Below are 21,417 nucleotides of genomic sequence, written 5' to 3'. Positions count from 1 at the left end.
CTTTTTGTTTTCTTGTTTTGTTTGTTTTTTGCTTGCTTTGTTCAATTATGTCTTATGTCTTGCATTGTTCAATGATTTTATGATGTTATGAAGGTGTACCGTGTGTCCAATGAACAGCCCTAATCCATCAATTCTGACTCTCCACCACCTGTCCAGTAATTGCTTCTTCTCTGCTATGATGAACAACTCCTTTGTAAAACGTGGCTTCTGTGCTTCCCATCTTTCATTTTCCACTCGTTCGACTAGTTTTTCCTTTTGCGTCGCGGGAGGCGTTGTCAATGTTTGTCCAAATCGCGGCGCATTGAGTCAACATCGTTGCTGGAAACATTGCGTTTATTGTGAATAGCCAACGTGGACTAAACAATCGAGTATGCACATTTGCAAAATTCCATGCACCTTTTGTGTGATGGATTGATTGCAATCTTTAGTTTATTTATATTGGCCCAGAGACCCCCTTTCAAATCAGCAATTGATTCCAAGTCGTTTCTTTCCAATCATTAAAAAAAATATTTATCAAAACAAACAAAATAATAAGTCCAATGTGTTTGTGTGCAATAGTTCCATGCGTTGCTCCATCCTCAACATGCCTGTGTGGTTTTGTAAAAGCTTCATTGTATTTACAGTTCAACACTTTTTTTCTTAATCTATTTTATTTTTCTACTGACAAGGCACTCCAGTCGCACACAGTCACATACTGCACTCGTCGTTTTGAAGAAATCCATTAATTCAACGCTTGGCTTGGCTGAAAGCGCGTCAGCTCTTTCGTTTCTGCTGCTCAAAGGGGACGGAAGTGGTGGGGGGGGGGGGGGGGGTGTATCAAACAGACTCTTGCACTTTTTGTTTTAGCCTTTGCACTCCAGCCAAGCTGGAAAATATGACTAAAGGGTTGTCAGCGACTGATACGCACAAGACGTTATAACATCAATGACGGAGCGCTTATACAAAAAAAAAAAAAAAATCAAACTCAACATTGATTCTGGAATTCCCTGAAATGTTCCAGAAAGAACTGTTGACTGCTTGTTGTTATGCTCCATTAATGTTGTTGTTTTTTTTTTTTTTTATATTTATTTCCAGCCCTCGAGTAAAGGTTAACACGACCTGAAAATTGCTCTATGATTACAAAAAAAAACATAAAATGAATTGCAACATTCACTAATTTATCTTCAAAACACTTAATGGCATATTAAAAAAATATGGCTCACACATTTTCAACTCCAGATTTAAGATTACGATCGTCATTATAACAATTCTCATTATAATCACTGACCTAAAAAAAAAAAAATTGAAAAAAAACCTTGATTAAATCTAATTAAAAACTCGAAAGATGAAATTTGTGGTTTCTCCTTCAGCGTCTTGTGCGCAGTGAATTTATCTCCCCCTTCGTGTTCTCCTTTGGTCGATGGGCATCAATCCTTTTCTCATTTCCTCATCAATCTAATTTCCCGACAGACTGTTGAGACTTTTATTTATTTTTTATTTATTTTTCATTCCCCGCTGCGTTGTGGCTTATAATTAGCTCAGCCCACATCGTGCATACCGAATGAGACAATAAAAGAGGGAATGAAACGCCGCATCAATAATTATGTTGAACACTACTCTTCTCTCTCAATCATTCTGCTTCAGTTACGAAAATGCGTGAAATATTTAGCAACAGTACGAAGCCTCAATAGCATTGCGCGACCGGTGCGGGGTGAATGTTACAGATTGTTAGCATGCCAATCAATTTTTTTGGGGTGGGGATGTGAGGCAAAACACACAAAAAGGAAATGTGTCATGGCTTTTGTGGTTTCTGTTTTTATAGACAAAAACGATCGAGAAACGATGCTAACTGTTAGCCTATCTCATAATTGGCTATCGTTTCCATATGAGGTTACCGTCACCGAATCTGTGGCTCGGCCAAACTCTGCGTGACGTACATATGCGGTTGTAAATACTGGCTAGGTTAGCCCAAAAAGCATAACAGTGTTTGTCATTTTTAGCATTCTGTAATAATATCGATTTAAAAATATATACGAATGTACTTGTTAAAAGTTTCTTCATTTTTTTGTACGCAACTGGACTCCCTATTGTTTTTTTTTTCTTGTTTTTCCCAAAATGACGAAGCTAACGTTAAGCTACTCGGATAACTGAGCTACTCGGCTAACGTTAAGCTACTCTGCTAACGTTAAGCTACTGATAACGTTGAGCTACTCGGCTAACGTTAAGCTACTCAGCTAACATTAAGTTACTCTGCTGACATTTTCATAATGCCGATGATCGGCTACTGTCAATTGTTGCCTTAAAATAATATTCAATAAAATATTGACCTCTGCTGTTTGGTAGACTTTTTACAACCAACAATGTTGGTTTGATCTGAGATTTGGATTTTTAAAAAATGCTCCATTTAGTCCAAATTGTCACCTGTGTACACATGGCAGTTTTTTTCTGTACTGGTGATACTTAATTCCTCAGCCATGATCCCCAGTCCAAAGAAAGCTTCCTGCGGTCCAAGCAGAAACTCCAACGGGTGTTTTTCAAGACCAGACTCCTCCATCGGGAAGGACCCGATTAAATGCGCTCTCTGTACAAAGCGGCGGACTTCCTTCTCTGCACGGCGGCCTCGGCGGCGCCTTGGAAACTATCCGTCTCCTGTGAATCCTCGCTGTTCTGTGACTTGGTGCTGTCCTGCGAATCCGGTTTCTGCCTCAGCGCTCGGTTCTGCTCCTCCTTCAGTTCCACGTAGGACCTGGAGAAGGTGTGGAAGATGGAGGTGACGGGAAAGGCCATGAGCAGGATTCCGCTCAAGATGCTGCTGAGCGCCACCACCTGGCCGGGGATGCTCCTGGGCACCATGTCTCCGTATCCCACCGTGGTCATGGAGATGACCGCCCACCAGTAGCTGCCGGGGATGCTGGTGAACTCCTGCTTGGCGCCGAACTCACTTTCGGCGAGGAACACCAGCGGCGAGAAGAGCGCCATGGCCACGCACAGGAAGAGCAGGAGCAGGCCGAATTCCCGCGTGCACCTCCTCACCGTCAGGCCCAACGTCTGCAGGCCCAGCGAGTGGCGAGCCAGCCTCATCACGTAGAAGATCCGCAAAGCCCGCAGGACGCGGAGTACTAGGCCCACTTTCTCCAGATAGTTGTTTCCGGAACCCGCCGGCTTGCCGCCGGCCGACAGCGAGTCGACGATGAGTGTGATGTAATAGGGCAGGAGGGCCACCACGTCGATAACGTTGAGCGGCGTGCGCAGGAAGTTGCACTTGCTCTGCGTCTGGATGAAGCGTAGCACGAACTCCAGCGAGAACCAGGCCACGCAAACCGTCTCCAGCACGAAGATGTTGAAGCACCTCCGCGAGCACTCCCCCTGCAGGGCCGAACCGGAATCACACCAAGGTAAGCTCAGAAAGTACAGTCATTCCCGATGATTCCCCTTTTACGATCGTCTTTGAAGAACGCGTTCTCAGTCTGTAGACGAACGTCAAGGTGATGTCGCAAAGTCAAAGCGCTTTGAGAGTCTCGTCGTGACACTTTGTAGTTTGCGAAGAACAAAGACAGAAGATGAACATTCATCGTTGTCCGAACTCATGAATATTTCAGCGTCATAATCTCAAGACGTTGTTTGGTTATTAAGTCGCACGGCGCAAATGAGAACTGCTCGCTTTTCATCGTTGCACATTTACCTTGAAGTCTCAGCAAGCTATGAATGTAAACAAACATTTCACCGCTTTTTCATAACATTCTGGAAACGCAAGTCAACAAAAAAAACTGCCTTCCCCTTTAAAGTTCCCAATTCTGAGGATTATTATGTAACTTCCACGATGCCGCCTTGCGATCGGCGCAGTCCCAGAGGCGCTCGCTGGCTCGCTCCCGCCTGACGATTTGGCCGGCGGTTCTTAACATTGAAATGCAAAACCAATCTGGAGGCATTCCATCCGTGCGGGAAAGGTGACAATAAGTTTTGGGGTAATAACTAAATAAATAGAAACATTGTATTCACATTCAGTGATCTTCAAACGAGATTGGCAAGACACGAATATGTCTTCATAATATGTCCCAGTCTAACTATCGCCGACAATCCGGTTCACGAAATGTTCCCAGAGGCATCAGCGCAGTATGTTAATCACAATGCAAATGATCGCTTAATTAAAAATGGACTCCATCTTGTTTTGTTTATGTTTCTTAGTGAATCAGGAAGTAGCCTTCTATTCAACCCTGTACCCATGAAAAATGGTCTCGTCTTGTAATATTCTGTCACGTCATTTGTGTGGTGCTTGTACAACACACTTAAAAGCACATTTTGACTAATTGGAGTGAACCCGGAGAGGCGTTGGGTGGGTTTGGGGAGTGGGGGGTGGGGCAAAAAGCTCTGTGTTTGATTAGCTCGTGACATGAGTGTTAGCCTCTCACTTGGCCTCTCAATCCTAAAATTGAAGTAGTTAGCTTCAGATATAGTGACACCTTGGTCAAGGTGCAGGTACGTGGGGGAGGGGTTGAAAAAGAAAAAAATACAAGCCAGTAAGTTTGCCAGATGCCAATTAGCTTAAATGAGGCCCCATCTGCTGTTTAGTCCAAATGGGATTAAGGTTTGGAATGAGTGGCGCTAATGGAATGAAAGCAACAACCTCCTCGTCCCCTAACACGACCCCTGACCTGTCGTTGTATTCCGACGTGACTTTCCGTTCGTGATCGCAACTCGGACGCGCTAGCAACATCGCCTCGAAAAGCAAAAATGACATTTTCCGCGTGATGCTTTCATTAGCACGGGTCAGATCGGCGCTAATGTACAAGGCTGCCTATCAAGTCTAATGGATGCTTTGTAATGATGCCGCGTGTGGCGAGGGAGGTAGAGGGAGGCAGTGCCCACCCCTCTATGGAAAGAGACGGCATAATTAGCTCAAAGCGCTTCCTCGTGCAGTCCTGTCTCATGAAAAGCGCTTGGCTGTAAACACAAGTAAGGGAGCGCCTCGTGCATTTTCACAGGTGTGCGCGAACAAAGTCGATGCTTGTCTGACATGCACAGATTCGCTTATCCATCAAATGATCCATCCATTCAGCCAGCTAGCGGAATGCATGGATGCAGACTTGAATATTGGTCAAGCAAGAAATCCATTCAGTAAACTATCTGGGTAGCTTGCTAAATGGATTTCTAGTTAGCTAGCTGTTGACCTGTTTCGCCGTTGTTTGATGATGAATGAATTGCCTTCAAATTACCACGAATCCAAACAAACCGCGCTAAAGATGCCATCTGGTGCGTTTGTTGCCGCACATAATTGAATGCTAGTAAAGACAGCGCGGAATAAAAATAAATAAGGTGCGACGATGGGTTATTCTGAAGGTGTCAGACTGCTGCGGCTTTGTTCACACCTACCGATCATTTTCTTTCTTGAGAAATGCAAAGTCAAAACCCGTGATGTTTTGATTTGGATTACATATTAGCCGCCTGCTAGCTCTTTTTAGCGCTTGTTGAAGCCATGATCTTAGCTTAGCGGGTGAACTCACCCTCTCCTCCTCCTCCCTGAGGTCTGGCATGGTGCTGACACAGAGCGTCACGGCGGTGATGGCGACAAACAAGACGGACAGGCAGGCGAAGATCTTGCCGGGGATTCCGGAGTGCGGGTTCTCCACCATGTCCCTCAGCCTACGCATGCAGCCGCCCTCTTGGATGTCGTCGGAGCCGGCGACCGGCAGTCTGCTCTCCTCGCAGGGCGGCGGCTCGGCCTCCTCTTCCTCCAACCGCCGCATCTCCTTGAACTCCTCCTGGCGGAGGCGCAGCTTCCTCAAGCAGCACCAGTCCAGCTTGTTTTCCTCCACGCCCCAGTAGAGCAGCTCCTCCTGGAAGGACAGGGCACACATCTCCCTGAGCAGCCGAAGCTTGCCTGCCGCCAGGAAGGTGACGATGGTGCGGAAGGCCGACGGGCTTCGGTCGAAGAAGAACTCGTTGCGGCTTCCGTCGTAGTCGTCGCACACGTCCATGATCTCGGCCTCGTTGCTGCAACCGCGCAGCTTCCCCAACCTGGTCATGGGGAACTCGTCCAAGGTGGACCAGGGGATGCGGTACTTGATGCCGCCCACGTTGATGATGGCCGCCCCGTCGGCGCCGTCCGTCTGTCGGATCTGGGGCGAGTTGACCAGGTGCTGGGCCCGCTTGTAGAAGACGCCCTTCTTGGAAGAGACCTCCTGCAGATTCTCCACACGCTTGAAGTGGAAAGTGGGGAACTGGCGTTCGGCGCTGCCGGCCAGGAAAGCCACTTCCTGGTACATGGCCACCGCGATGCTCACGAGGGAGGGCTCCTCAGCAACACGCCGCCGCTCTGTTGCACCGGCAGAAATAGAACGTCAGATGGATCTCACTTCGAGCAAACGGCAGACTGGGGTGAGTGTAAAGACGCACAACTGCGAGTCATGGTCCTAACATGGTACTAGGGATGCCAAGTTGGGATTTTACCATTTGATTTACTCCTTGAGTTAGTGACAGATCTTAAACATGCTCCACTGGGCTCCTCCGGGACCAGAGTTCAGCACCCCTGGTGTAATTCGAGATTTCCCTGACTTTAACGTTGGCAATTTGCGTTCAGGTCTATTGCAGTGACAGTACAGGTGGTTGTATCTCACAATCCATCCATCCATTTTCCAGACCGCTGCATCCTCATTAGGGTCGCGGGGCACTAGGCGGAGGACACCCTGAATTAGTTGCCAGCTAATCGCTGGGCACACAACCCACATCTGGGGACAATTTAGAGCAGTGGTTCTTCACCTGGGTTCGATCGAACCCCAGCGGTTCGGTGAGTCGGTCTCAGGGGTTCGGTGGATCCTCCGCCACAGAGGTCCACCCCTCAGTCTAGACTGCAGTTCGTAGGCACAGTCATTGGAGAAGGGTTCGGTGAATGAGCATATGAAACTGGTCGGGTTCGGTGCCTTCAACAAGATTAAGAACCACTGATTTAGAGTGTACAATCAGCCTGCCATGCACCTTCTAGTGGTCACAAATGGTAACAACACATGGACGAATTGACCTTCAGGTTGTTTTTGGCGTACATTTGACACGCCTGTTAGCAAAAACTAATCAAGTATGTTTTCTAGTTCCTGGAATCAATGACTTGAGAAGCAACATTCATCCAAGAACCTTTCTGCAAAGCGCAATGGTACTGTAATATGTTGCTATGCAAGACCGACCGAGATCTCGGATTACACCGTATTAGTGTGCCGTTGTGTGCCCGCGGTGCGCTACGTCTCTCAACCGCACAACTAAGTCGCCATACAAAATCGCTTGTGGCTTGAAATGGCGAGAAGCGGCGACTACAAGCGAAAAATAAAGCGCAGATAGCAGTCATGTTCTTTTTACCAGTTTGATTTTTTTTTTCAACTTAATCTCCGTGTCGACAAGGACGGAGCACGCACAACTGCGAGTTCACGTTAACAAGTTGAGACATGTCGTCTTTTATTTAAAACTCGGCATCTGGAGCAACCGTCACACTGACGACGTAAAAAATAGAAATAAAAAATAGCTGGAACGCTCCAAAGGACATTTTGTCGTTTCCTATTCTCGCTTTGATAAAATACAATAAAAATGTCAAGAGAGTACAGTTCAGTTGGATTTCACTTTTAACTCATTCACTGCCACAACCGAATTTATTAGGGAATTGAAAATACGACGTTGAACACCATTCCCGAATTTGGTTATGGTTATGCTTATGGTTATGGTTATGGTTTTTCTTGCAAGGGGTGCCGATAATGCGATGGTCAGACCTCTGGCAATATTTTTCCTTTCCACAAGGGGGCAGCATTTCCCTTTTTGCCATGTTAGCGCTTACATAAACCGATATGTGTGTATTGCATTGTATTTTGGACAGCTGCCTTAGCTCAGATAACTCCAGACCCATACAATTTAGGAATTAACTCTTTTTTTTTTTTTGAAAACCGGGCTGCTTCCCTCAGAATCAGAATACCTTTATTCGTCCCACAATGGGGAAATTTCGTGGACTAGCATAAATGATCGTATGTAAGTCACCTTTGTTCCACTGCAAGGAAACTTTTCAAACAAAACCAAAAGCCAGCAAGCTTTAAAAATAGTCAAGTTACCATCAAATATTTACAAAAATGTGCGGGTTGTTCTTCCTTCAGCGAGATATGTCTTGCAGAGATCTTGATACCCCCCTCGCCTCTCCTTTCCACTCATCCTCCTTTCTGACAAGCTTCCAAAGCTGCCCGATTGGTCTCCATCACTCACGGTTGTCCCCTCGAGAATGGCGGCAGGCAAATGAGCTTGAGAGCGAAAGTGCTTAATGCAAACGTTGCCGTCAAGTGCCGCCACAATCAGCCAAGAGAGGGCTTGTCGTGCCAGAGCCTTTCGGCCATTTGGACACCCCCCATCCTGTGCATACGCTTCAAAAACCTCCGCCGCATTACCACGAAGCAATTCCGCTTGTGCTTTATGATTGCGATTGTCGTACAACATCAAGCTCCTTCCTAATATTATGGCCGCATGGACTGGCTACCACGTCCGCCTCGCAGTGCGGAGATACAGGGCTCGATTCCTCATTCCGGCTCCTGTGTGGAGTTCTCATGCTCTCCCCATGCGCTGCTCACTCACAGAAAAAATATCCTGTGACTGTAAAGTGTCCTTGAGAGTTTTGAAAAGCGCTTATAAATGAAATGTATTATTATGTGGGTTTTCTCCGGGTATTCCGGTGTCCTCCCACATTCCAAAAATTTGATTGCTCGTCCATGTGTGCCCTGCGATTGGCTGGCAACTGGTTCAGGGTGTCCCCCGTCGACCGCTTATAGCACACCCGTGACCCTTGTGAGGATACGGGGAATAGATATGGATATGGCACTTTTTTTAAAAAATGGAATAAAGTAAATACGAATAATATTTTTTCAGCATTTAAAACATATGCATCGATTTTAGAGCACCTTAATCGTCAATTGATATTATTATGTTTTAACAATAAATGTGAGGATATTCCCGGGAGTAAGTTCAAGTAGATATTATTATTATTATTATTATTATTATTATTGGAATGGATGAGAGCGTTGCAGGAGCAATCTAAATATTTTCATAAATATTTTTTGACTGGCTTATTACCTGTTAAAAAACAACAATAATAGTAAATATGGCAGTTGTTTTTATATATTTATTTATAGATATCACTGGTTTTAACTTGCACAACTAGTCTAGGGGTCAGATGGTTGGAAAGCCTTAAAATGATAACTCAGACATTCTAATTCTAACAGGAATAAGGATGAAAAATAATATTTTCAGAAGGATTCCAAAACGCTAACAAGTCGCAAAAACAAAACAGTCCTTAAATTAATGGAGACCGCTTCTAATTTCATTGGTCACTTTTGTTTTTCACCTTTTAACTCCCGGATGTCCTTTGCATACACGCAATGTCTGTCCTCTTGTCGTGTATATTCGTCTACATTGAAGTTATTCGTCTAATGGAGTGATGTCATCTACGTCCTCTTTCAGCTCGCCATCGACAACTCACACTTTGCGTTCGAAACAAAAAAACACATGAAGAAGAAAGAAAAATAGAAAAAGAAGACTTACCGAGCTGGGCAGGTCGGCGTCCATCCGCTTCAATACGTTCCGCGAGTCCGCGCAGCATCCGTCGATGCTCCACATGCCGCCAAGTTTCCCACGCACACGCCGCGGGACGATGCAAGGGGAGAGGAAAGCAAGGCGAACGCCGCCGAGTCCCCCCAGTTGCGCATTTTACGCGCCCGAATGAACGTGAGGGAAAATCATAAAGAAAAGCTGCGCGCACGCTCACTCACTCATACCAAAAGACAGTCTTGTTTTCTGCCACCGCTCCTTTGCGAGGACAAAGAGGAAAAAGCAGTTTCCAAGCGATGACGCTACCCCCCCCCCCCTGCCCACATCTGTGTGGATGTGTGCGCATGTGTGACTGCACTTAAGTAGCAAACTGTCATTTCAAGGAGCTCCGTTGCGCACCTGGGAGTGGGGGGGGGGGGGGCTTAATGGATCGCCATACTCACCCCACTTTGCATTCAATACGTTTGCAATGCGGTCATCAGGCGGCGTTCCTCCTGGAAGCCGACTAAGTACCCTCTACCTTTTCTTCATGATTACTGTTGCCATTTTTAACTCATTCACTGCCATTCCCAAATTTATTCGGGAATTGAAAATATGACGTAGAGCGCCATTCCTGAATTTGTTCGGGGTTTGGTTTTTCTTTGGGTGCCGATAAAGCGCTGGCCAGACCTCTGGCAATATCTTTCCCTTCCACAAGCGGCCAGCATTTCCCCTTTTCAATGTTAGCGCTTTGTTCCAGCTTTAGCTGTTGTTAAAGCACTATATAAACATATGTATGTATGTATTGCATTGTATTTTGGACAACCGCTCTCATTTCAAGCTCATATAACTCCAGACCCATATCACTTAGGAATTAACTCTTTTTTTTCTGATGAAAGAAGCGAGTCTAGGGTTTCTTGAATGTTTGTCATCCCAAAACTAAATATTCTGGTAGTGAATGAGTGAAAAAAACAGGTGGGGAGAATTAAATTCCTCCTCATAAACCAAAGGGGCGCCATTATATTTAATATACTGAACAGTGTGTGATATCCAAGCAATTCAATGAGTAACTTTGAAGCAGCGCTAATTGCATTTGTTAGCCAGTCTTCGACATTGATGAATTGCATCTGGACCACGACACCATTCTTCTGGTTCATTAGTTTTATTTTGAAGCTGCCACTACCCCGTGCGCGTCGCAGTGTTTGCGACGTGAACATGCAACCGCCAGTCTGAATTCAGCACCAGGCAGGGAGGCGAGCAAGCTGCGCCATCGTCGACGCCTCATTTGTGAACTTCCTTGATGATGCTCACATTCTTACATTCCCATTCCAATCTCGGAGATTCAGAGTATCCGTTTTTTTGTGGGATATGTTCATCATCCTACAGCACATACATACATATATATATTTTTTTCCCTTTGGTTTGCTTTTCAAGGGTACTGCACTTCAGCCTAATTATGACACACCAACATTAATGAGATGGCCGCTTCAGGGAAGGATTTCTCCGTAATCTCGGGGTCGACCAGGAGGGCTTGACCTGAAATGCTCACTCCATTAAAATAAACAAATATATAATTATATATTATACATGGATGGCTGGATAATAAATAAATAAATAAATAAATAAATAAATAAATGGGAATAATAATTAAATAAATACGTACGTGCGTACATACATACATACATACATACATACATAAATCAATAAATATAAATAAAATAAAATAATAAAAACAATGAATAAATAAGAAATAAATACATATGCATAATTAATAAATACATGCATAAATAAAACTAAATGAAAAATAAATAAATAAATATAAGTGAATAAGAAATAAATACATGCATAAATACAACTAAATGAATAATAAATAAATATAAGTGAATAAAAAATAAATACATGCATGCATGCATACATAATTACATAAATAAATACAAATAAATGAATAATACATAAATAAATACATACACAAAAAAGAGTAATAAATACATAAATATGTCTAATTAATACACAAATACATACACATAAATGACATTGAATAATAAATAAATACATACACGATTACATAAATAAAAATAATATAAATGAATAATAAATAAATACTTAAATACATAGAGAAATAAATTAAATAAATATTTTTGTTATTTTTATTATTTTATTTTATTATTAAATAGTTATTTATTAAATAATAAATAAATATTAATAATTCATAGACATTCATAGACACATAAGTAAATGAAAAATAAATGAATAGTAAATAAATACATAATTAAACTATCACAAAAAAAGGTGTTCGCTCCATAGATGCCACAGGGTGCATTTAAGGTACCGGGGAAGAATACAAGTGCGCCATATTAGCAGCAGGATTTTAACTTTGCTTCTCGCCGCTACTTTTGAAGGCCGATTATGTAATCACTGCTTGAAGGCTGAATCCATCAAAAGCAGACTTCATTTTCACATCTTTTTTTTTAAGGTTAAAGCGCTGATGTCTATTCAAGCTTTCCATCATACAAAGATTCTGAAATATAAATTCTGCGGGAGCGTCGCGACAAAGACTGTGTTCTTCGTCGGACTTTTGCGGATGGTAAAGACGCAGCAAAGCCGATGGGCGGGCGTAATAGTAGACACAAGCCAAATCGAAATAATGACTCATAATGGCCGAATGCCTTTGGAAAGAAAGCACTCGACTAAATGACATCTATTGTCCGTGTGCTCAATTTGACTGTCTTTCCTCAAATGTCAGCAGGCGGCTGGGAGCAGGAAGTGGGCGCTGGAAGAGAAGGCGAAGGTGTCGCCCGGGCCTTGATTGACACGCTCTCTCGCGTACGCGACCGTACAGTACGCGCCTTTGTTCCGGCGGCGCCCACGTGAATTAGAAATTCAAATGAGGAGAAGGAACGGAGAAAGAAAAGGTACGCCGGAATCGTCTCAACTCCTGTACTTTTCATGTGTGCTCGCATGCAGAATATGAAATGTGACGGGGTGGCTGAGTATGTCCTATGTGTCCCCCAATCTCTCAGTCATTGGTCTCATTTTAAAGGACAACCGACACCCCCACACAAGTTGTGTCCATAATTTGTAAAATCACTTCAAATGACTTCTACTGAGCGCATTTTACAAAGATTGCGCCGCATATAGCTATATTTTAAGACTCGCGCTGAATATTCATGAAGTCTTGTTTTCGAGTTGATGCCGATCCCCTAAGTGACGTCACGGAGGGAACGCCCGTGACCGAGAAAGCGACACACAAGGCATTTTGGGTACTCTTTTTGTCTGAAAACACTGTGCGTGTGTGTGTTTCTGGGCGCTACATTGGAGTCCAGACGGCTCGAATTGATACGGAAGGACTTCTTTAATCGATTGCAAACAAGAAAGCATCTTCTCCGAATCTGAACTCTCTGAGGCCATTGTTTTGATTCTGGAGCAAGGCAGTGTGTGACCAATAGTGACGTCATGAACAAGGGGGCGGGACTTTCTGAATCTGCCCAGTTCCAAGCTCATTTTGTGGCAGTTTTGGGACACTAAGCCATTTTTATTGGTGTTTTGCATTTGACCAAAAATATCAGGGTATTTCCAGTATTTCCAAAAATGGTGTCGGTTGTCCTTTAAAGGACAACCAACGTCGTTTTTTTGTTTCTTAACTGACATCAGAAAAATGTTGTATAGCATCTAAAATACCCAAAACACGCAGTATGATATTGTTATTCAACTGCAAAACACCAATAAAAATGACTTCGTGTCCAAAATCTGCCAAAAATTGAGCTGCGAATTGGGCATTTTCAGAAAGTCCCGCCCCCAGTTCGTGACGTCACGCCAAGACGTCTTGCATGGCTAGTGAATCACAATGGCTTCAGATTCGGGGAATATACTTTCTTGTTACACATCCAGTTATGAATGTGATTCAAATAGTTCTGAAGAGGAAAGCATACATGTTTGCAATCGATTAAAGAAGTCCTTCCGTGTCATTTTGAGGCATCTGGACTGCAATGTATCGTCCCAGGAAAATGGCGACCAGCTCCCGTGAGGAATGAATCAGCCCGTTTCCACAGGCTGACAAATTCCCTCCATGGAGCTTGGACGCCTTCTTTTGGCGGCTCTTGGGTGCAACACAAGGTCCCCAGACCAAACAAGTAGAGCAAAATACATTGACGTGATGGAAGGACCGCTACAATGCGTCTTTTTTTCGGTCAGCGGCGTTCCTTTAGTGACGTCACGTACGGACTCGTCACCAACTCAAAAACAAGACTTCCTGAATGTTCAGCGTGAGTCTTAAAACGTAAAATTATAGCTATATGCGGTGGAATCTTTTTAAAAAACACTGAGTAGAAGTCATTTGAAGCCATTTTACAAATTATGGACACAACTTGTCCGGAGACGTCGGTTGTCCTTTAAGGGGCTACATGCCTGTGACCAGCACGGAGGCGGACCTTCTCGCCAGAGAGCCTTCGACGGGGCAATCCACCCCGCAAAAGACAATCGATGTCTGTCAAAAGGTTGCAGTCGCCGCGTAAGTCGCATTAGAGGCCAGCGAGAATCTCTAAGGCAATTAGCACCGAGCGCCCGTCCACTTCCTGCTCCATCCTGAAACCACTTCCTGTTTCATCCAATCCTTTTCCAAAGACATTGCGGCCCTTTATCAGTGAGGTAAATCAACAATGACACGGGCCTGACAGTTTTTACAAAGTCTACAAGCTTTGTTTATTTATGTATGCCTCTTTTTTTTTAGAGACAGTGAAGGATGAATGGGGCCAGGCAGTGCACATGCAGCTCAGCAAAATGAACACGCTCGTTCGTCTCGGTCGCTATTGCTAATCTGCTAAACATCACTCCGTTTATTGAATTGGCACACGGAACACCGAAAATATGCAAGCAGATCAACGCAAGCGCCTGCAAGTGCACGGTAAATATTGCCACCATGCATCCTACTCACATTCAGGGAATTTGAATGCAAATATGATGCAACATAAAGGCAAAATGATTTGAATGGATTCCTTCATAAGAGGAGCGGTGTGTTCGCTTGCTGTAATGCAGCGCGAAGTCAATACAAAGTATTGGCCAATCACCAGTTTGATGATGTAACCTCCATTTTATTATTATTAATTCTTCTTCTTCTTTTCCTTTCGGCCTTTCCCTTCAAGGGGTCGCCACAGCAAATCAGTGTCCTCTATCTTTAGAGGTTTGATCCGCATGTTTGTTTTGACCGAGCTTTTATGGCGGATTCCCTTCCTGACACAACCCTCTGCATTTATCCGGGCTTGGGACCGGCACAAGAAGACTTATGTCGATAATTATTATTAATCATTATTATTGTTACTGTTATTATTATTATTATTATTATTATTATTATTATTAGTGTCCTTGAGAGTTTTGAAAGGTGCTGATGAATAAAATCTATTATTACATTATTATTACTATTATGATGATGATGATGATTACTATTAGTGTCCTTGAGACTTTTGAAATATAAATATAAATAAAATGTATCAGAAAACCTTTATTCGTCCCGCAATGGGGACATTTTCATTTTATTACTATATTATTAATAGTAGTAGGCGTAGTAATAATAGTATTATTATTATTATTATTATTATTATTATTATTGTTATTTTCCTGCAAGAAAAATAGAAGAAATCACAATTCCCGGGAAGTTGTCATTGAATGCATTTCACATAGTGACCACAAGACGGCGACAGAGTGCAGCCTGATGACGTCCAGTTATAATAAGAATAATAATACATTTAATTTCGAAGCGCCTTTCAAAACTGTCAAAGTCACTTTACTGTCAAACATTTCATTTCTAAGCGCCTTATGGCGTGTGATTCACTCACATTTTTTTGTGCCGTGAAATGCAAGTTAATTTAAATCCTAGCAGTCATCGTGACAAGCGAAGTGTCATTGAGCAAACAACAGGAAAAAGGTTAGCATGGGTCGGCGGAAGTGACGTCAGGCTCCCATCTCTCATCGGAAACAGGTGTGTGGGATGCTTTAAATGCTGGTGCACAGGTGCTTGCAAGATGCCCATCGACTGAGGGGAACATTTTTGTGGGTGAGCGCCCGAGAAAATATTTGTTTAACCTTACTCTTTCTGAAGTTGTTTTGTTATTTTTCCAGGGTTAGTGCATTTGATGGACGCAACGGAACGACGCCCCCCCCCCCAAATACATCATGTTTAGTAAGGCATTTTTAGCTCGAAAAAAAAACCCACCATGTATAGTAAGGCATTTTGGCCCGAAAAAAACGACCATGTATAGTAAGGCATTTTTAGCATGAAAAAAACACCATGTATAGTAAGGCATTTTAGCCCGAAAAAAACCACCATGTATAGTTAGGCATTTTAGCAACAAAAAAAAGGACCATGTATAGTAAGGCATTTTAGCCCGAAAAAAACCACCATGTATAGTTAGGCATTTTAGCAACAAAAAAAAAGACCATGTATAGTAAGGCATTTTTAGCCCCAAAAAATGTCCATGTATAGTAAGGTATTTTTAGCCCGAAAAGAAATGCTCATGTATAGTAAGGCATTTTTAGCCTGAAAAAAACGACCATGTATAGTAAGGTATTTTTAGCCCCAAAAAATGACCATGTATAGTAAGGCATTTTTAGCCTGAAAAAAACGACCATGTATATAGTAACGCGTTTTTAGCATGAAAAAAACACCAAGTATACTAAGGCATTTTAGCCCGAAAAAAAACCACCATGTATAGTTAGGCATTTTAGCAAAAAAAAAAAGACCATGTATAGTAAGGCATTTTTAGCCCCCAAAAAATGTCCATGTATAGTAAGCCGTTTTTAGCATGAAAAAAACCACCATGTATAGTAAGGTATTTTTAGCCCCAAAAAATGACCATGTATATAGTTAGGCGTTTTAGCAAAAAAAAAAGACCATGTATAGTAAGGCATTTTTAGCCCCAAAAAATGTCCATGTATAGTAAGCCATTTTTAGCCTGAAAAAAAACGACCATGTATATAGTAAGGCGTTTTTAGCATGAAAAAAACGACCATGTATAGTAATGTATTTTTAGCCCGAAAAAACCATCATGTATAGTTAGGCATTTTAGCAAAAAAAAAAAAGACCATGTATAGTAAGGCATTTTTAGCCCCCAAAAAATGTCCATGTATAGTAAGGCATTTTTAGCCTGAAAAAAAACGACCATGTATAGTAAGGCGTTTTAGCATGAAAAAAACGACCATGTATAGTAAGGCGTTTTTTGCTGTAAAAAAACGACCATGTATAGTAAGACATTTTTAGCCTGAAAAAAAACAACCATGTATAGTAAGACATTTTTAGCCTGAAAAAAAACGACCATGTATAGTAAGGCATTTTAGCCCCAAAAAATGTCCATGTATAGTAAGGCATTTTAGCATGAAAAAAATGACCATGTATAGTAAGGCATTTTTAGCCCTAAAAAAAATGCTCATGTATAGTAAGCCGTATTTAGCATGAAAAAAACGACCATGTATAGTAAGGTATTTTTAGCCCCCAAAAATGACCATGTATAGTAAGGTATTTTTAGCTCGAAAAAAACGACCATGTATAGTTACGCATTTTAGCATAAAAAAATGACCATGTATATAGTAAGGCGTTTTTAGCATGAAAAAAACGACCATGTATAGTAAGGTATTTTTAGCCCCCAAAAATGACCATGTATAGTAAGGTATTTTTAGCTCGAAAAAAACGACCATGTATAGTTAGGCATTTTAGCAAAAAAAAAAAAAAAGACCATGTATAGTAAGGCATTTTTAGCCTGAAAAAAAACGACCATGTGTATAGTAAGGTATTTTTAGCCCCCAAAAAATGACCATGTATAGTTAGGCATTTTTAGCCCCAAAAAATGTCCATGTATAGTAAGGCATTTTTAGCATGAAAAAAATGACCATGTATAGTAAGGTGTTTTTAGCATGAAAAAAACGACCATGTATAGTAAGGCATTTTTTGCTGTAAAAAACGACGATGTATAGTAAGGCATTTTTAGCCTGAAAAAAAAGACCATGTATAGTAAGGCATTTTAGCATAAAAAAATGACCATGTATATAGTAAGCCGTTTTTAGCATGAAAAAAACGACCATGTATAGTAAGGCATTTTTAGCCTGAAAAAAACGACCATGTATATAGTAAGGCGTTTTTAGCATGAAAAAAACGACCATGTATAGTAATGTATTTTTAGCCCGAAAAAACCACCATGTATAGTTAGGCATTTTAGCAAAAAAAAAAAAAAAAAAAAAAAAAAAAAAAAAGACCATGTATAGTAAGGCATTTTTAGCCTGAAAAAAAACGACCATGTATAGTAAGGTGTTTTAGCATGAAAAAAACGACCATGTATAGTAAGGCGTTTTTTGCTGTAAAAAAACGACCATGTATAGTAAGGCGTTTTTTGCTGTAAAAAAACGACCATGTATAGTAAGGAATTTTGGCCCGAAAGAAACGACCATGTATAGTAAGACATTTTTAGCCTGAAAAAAAACGACCATGTATAGTAAGGCATTTTAGCAAAAAAAAATGTCCATGTATAGTAAGGCATTTTTAGCCCGAAGAAAACGACCATGTACAGTAAGGCATTTTAGCCCCCCCCCCCCCCCTCCAAAAAAAAAAAAAAAAAAAAAACGACCATGTATAGTAAGGCATTTTTAGCCCCCAAATAATGTCCATGTAAAGTAAGGCATTTTTAGCCCGAAGAAAACGACCATGTACAGTAAGGCATTTTAGCCCCCCCCCCCCCAAAAAAAAAAAAAAAAAAAAAAAAAAAAACGACCATGTATAGTAAGGCATTTTTAGCTAAAAGAAAAACCACCATGTATAGTAAGGCATTTTAGCAAAAAAACGAAAAAAAAAAGACCATTTATAGTAAGGCATTTTTAGCCTGAAAAAAAAAAACGACCATGTATAGTAAGGCGTTTTTAGCATGAAAAAAACGACCATGTATATTAAGGCATTTTTAGCCTGAAAAAAAAACCGACCATGTATAGTAAGGCGTTTTTAGCCCGAAAAAAACACCATGTATAGTTTGGCATTTTAGCAACAAAAAAAAAAAAAAGACCATGTATAGTAAGGCATTTTGGCCCGAAAAAAACGACCATGTATAGTAAGGCATTTTTAGCCCGAAAAAAAAAAATGACCATGGCAATGTATAGTAAGGCATTTTAGCCCAAAAAAAAAACAACCATGTATATAGCAAGGCATTTTTAGCCCGAAAAAAAGACCATTTATGGTAAGGCATTTTTAGCCTTTATGTGTCTGGCTGCAGTCGCTGTTCTCATCGCTACATGACGACCGAACAACGTGTGCCAAGTTACAAGACTTTTCGATAAATTCCCACAATGAAACTTTATTTTGTCAAAGTATCTCTGTGGGTGGGGAGGTGGGACCTCGAGTATTTTTGTCCCCGGCGATTAAAACGCATATCTACAAAAGATAACAAGTGGGGATGAAACAACAGTTGAGATTTGGAACAATGGCGCCAGCAGAATTTTCATATAAAAAAACAGAAAAAAACATACATCCTCACATCAAGACAATGAATCAAACCTAAATGCATGAAAGTAGACCTAAAGCACTGTGGAACGTGCAAAACTAACTCATAAGGGAGTTTAATAATTTAAAATAACAAAAAATATCAAGTTTAAAGGACAACCGACGCCTCCGGGCAAGTTGTGTCCATAATTTCTAAAATCACGTGGCATGACTTCTACTGAGCGTATTTTACATAGATTCCACCGCATATAGCTATATTTTACGTTTTAAGACTCGCGCTGAATATTCAGGAAGTCTTGTTTTCGAGTTGATGATGATCCCCTGCGTGACCTCACATTTGCAACACCCCTGACCGAGAAAGCGACACAAATGCATTTTGCGGTACTTTGTTTGGTCTGAAAATTTCGTGCTGATGTCGAAATTAGAAGGAAAACACATAAATAACACGATGGTGAATCGTTGTGTGTTGCACCGAGACTACTTTCGTGGGACCTCGGTTTACGAACCCCCTGGCTTCCGAACCTTTCAGTTTACGAACGTTTATGAAAATTTTACCTTGGCATATGAACTATTTTTCAGGATACACACGGAGCTGCCACAATAAGTGATGTATCGTTCGTGAAGGAGCCCGTTCTTCAAACAAGGAAATGGCAGCGGACATTTTTTTTGTCCTCTATTCCCCGCCCCCAGTTGTCGGTTAAAGCCACGTGATTGGTCAAAAATGCAGCAGTGGGGGATGGGGTTACAGACAGAGAGAGAGTGAGGCCGTTCCCCAAAAAACAAAATGGCGTCTTCGGTTAAAGGCACATGATTGTTCAAGAACCCATCAACAACCCAACATTAAAGAGACAGGCAGACAGAGACTGAGACAACACATACACGAAAGGGAGAGGACAGAGCTTGAAACAAAAAAAAAACAAAAGTGAAAAAAAAGTAAAATGGTGAGAAAATGGATTGAAAACAGTGAAATTTGGACCCATTTCAACTTTGATAATTCAAAGTGTAGACTGGAAGGTTAAAATATCCTATCAATCAGGCTCCACAAATAACCCGCACAATTCATCTGTACAATTGATGCAAAAAGCTATCAACCCAGCTAAACTGATCACAATTGATGAAGAACTAGATACAATTATCACAGAGAAATCACCTACAAGGGCTCATTCCTCAAGATGGGGAAAGAAGCCGATGTTCCTCATCAAGTGTTTAATCCATTCCATCAAACTATTAACGACCATCACAAAGGTAATTAAAATGACTTTATTGTACATTACAGTTCATTTCTTTAGTCATAATACTATAGCACATTTATTATACATAAAATGTATATTTTGTGTAGTTTTAAGGCTTAGAAAATTCAAAAGTAGAAAATTATGTTTTATGGGGACCAGGGAACGGATTATTCTCATTTTAATGGTTTCCTATGGGAAATTATTTTTTGAGATACACACTTTTCGCCTTACCCACTCTGTCTGGGAACCAATTAAGTTTGTAAGCCAAGGTCCCACTGTATTTGATATTTGCTGACACAAATTCCCAGCAGACAAATCAGCCCATTTCCAACAGAGCTTTGGCGCCATCTTTTGCATTTTCTGGGACACTACATTTCAGTCCAGATGCCATTGAAGGCTCAAATTGATATGGAAGGACTCCTTTAATCGATTGTAAACATTTCGCTTTCCTCTTCAGAACTATTTGAATCATATTCATAACTGGATGAGTAACAAGAAAGCTTCATCTCCGAATCTTAAGCCATTGTTTTGATTCTCGAGCAAGGCAAGACGGCTTGGCGTGATGTCACGAACAAGGGGGCGGGACCTTCTGAAACTCTCCATTTCCGGTTTCATTTTGAAGTCGTTTTTGGACACTGTTTTTTATTTGACTAAAAATATCAGCCTGTGTATTTTGGGTATTTAAGATGCTATAAAACGTTTTTTTCTGATGTCAAGAAACAAAAAAAATGGTGTCGGTTGTCTTTTAACTTCAGATTTTTGTTTTATTTAGCTCATTAATTGAAAAACGGATGCTTACCCCAAAAGTTCTGGAATTCATTCTTGATGCCGCAAGATGGCTGCGAAGGCTGCTTGTTTAGTTGCTGGAGAGTCCATTTTTTATTTTAACAATTCCACCAATAGCGTAGCAGATCAGAGGGAACCAACTCATACAGTGGTTCACTTTTTTTTTGGGTGGGGGGGGGAGGTATCTTTCCCAGCACCTTTTCGCATGCACAAATATAATTTCTTGGAGATGTAAAAGCTGCATGAGATGATGTAAAGTGAGTTTTCATACCACAACACGAGGAAGGCCGACTGGCGTCTGGAAAAAGGCTGCCAAGAAAAGGTGATCAGATCAGTTTCAAAGTGCAAAAGAGGAAGTTAAGAAACGACATGAATAAAATGTTTAGCTGCACAAACCAACTGAATTCTTTG

General features: G+C 41.5%; 1 protein-coding gene across 1 annotated transcript; it reads right to left on the bottom strand.

The window, feature by feature from the left end:
• Positions 1-315: 315 nt before the first annotated feature.
• Positions 316-9,842, bottom strand: kcng2 (potassium voltage-gated channel, subfamily G, member 2). The gene is made up of 3 exons (XM_089023456.1): positions 9,535-9,842; positions 5,481-6,292; positions 316-3,345 (listed from the first exon to the last, which is right to left on the bottom strand). The coding sequence occupies exons 1-3, from the start codon at positions 9,590-9,592 to the stop codon at positions 2,548-2,550; spliced, it is 1,668 nt and encodes a 555-aa protein (XP_088879582.1). The 5' UTR covers positions 9,593-9,842; the 3' UTR covers positions 316-2,547.
• Between the last annotated feature and the right edge of the window lie 11,575 nt (positions 9,843-21,417).

The sequence above is a fragment of the Hippocampus bargibanti genome, linkage group LG20, assembly GCF_051943395.1.
Source record: "Hippocampus bargibanti isolate YZ-2025 linkage group LG20, ASM5194339v1, whole genome shotgun sequence".
Classification (NCBI taxonomy): domain Eukaryota; kingdom Metazoa; phylum Chordata; class Actinopteri; order Syngnathiformes; family Syngnathidae; genus Hippocampus; species Hippocampus bargibanti.
The sequence above is the reverse complement of the archived record's forward strand: the minus strand, read 5'-3'. Positions and strand labels throughout refer to the sequence as shown.

Bases quoted from the DNA above. Each gene is read 5' to 3' on its own strand.
- kcng2 (XM_089023456.1), bottom strand. From the start codon at position 9,592: ATGCTGCGCGGACTCGCGGAACGTATTGAAGCGGATGGACGCCGACCT. The intron at 6,293-9,534 runs GTAAGTCTTCTT...CCGGTGCAACAG, and splicing joins ACGCCGACCTGCCCAGCTCG to AGCGGCGGCGTGTTGCTGAG. The intron at 3,346-5,480 runs GTGAGTTCACCC...TCGGCCCTGCAG, and splicing joins TCAGGGAGGAGGAGGAGAGG to GGGGAGTGCTCGCGGAGGTG.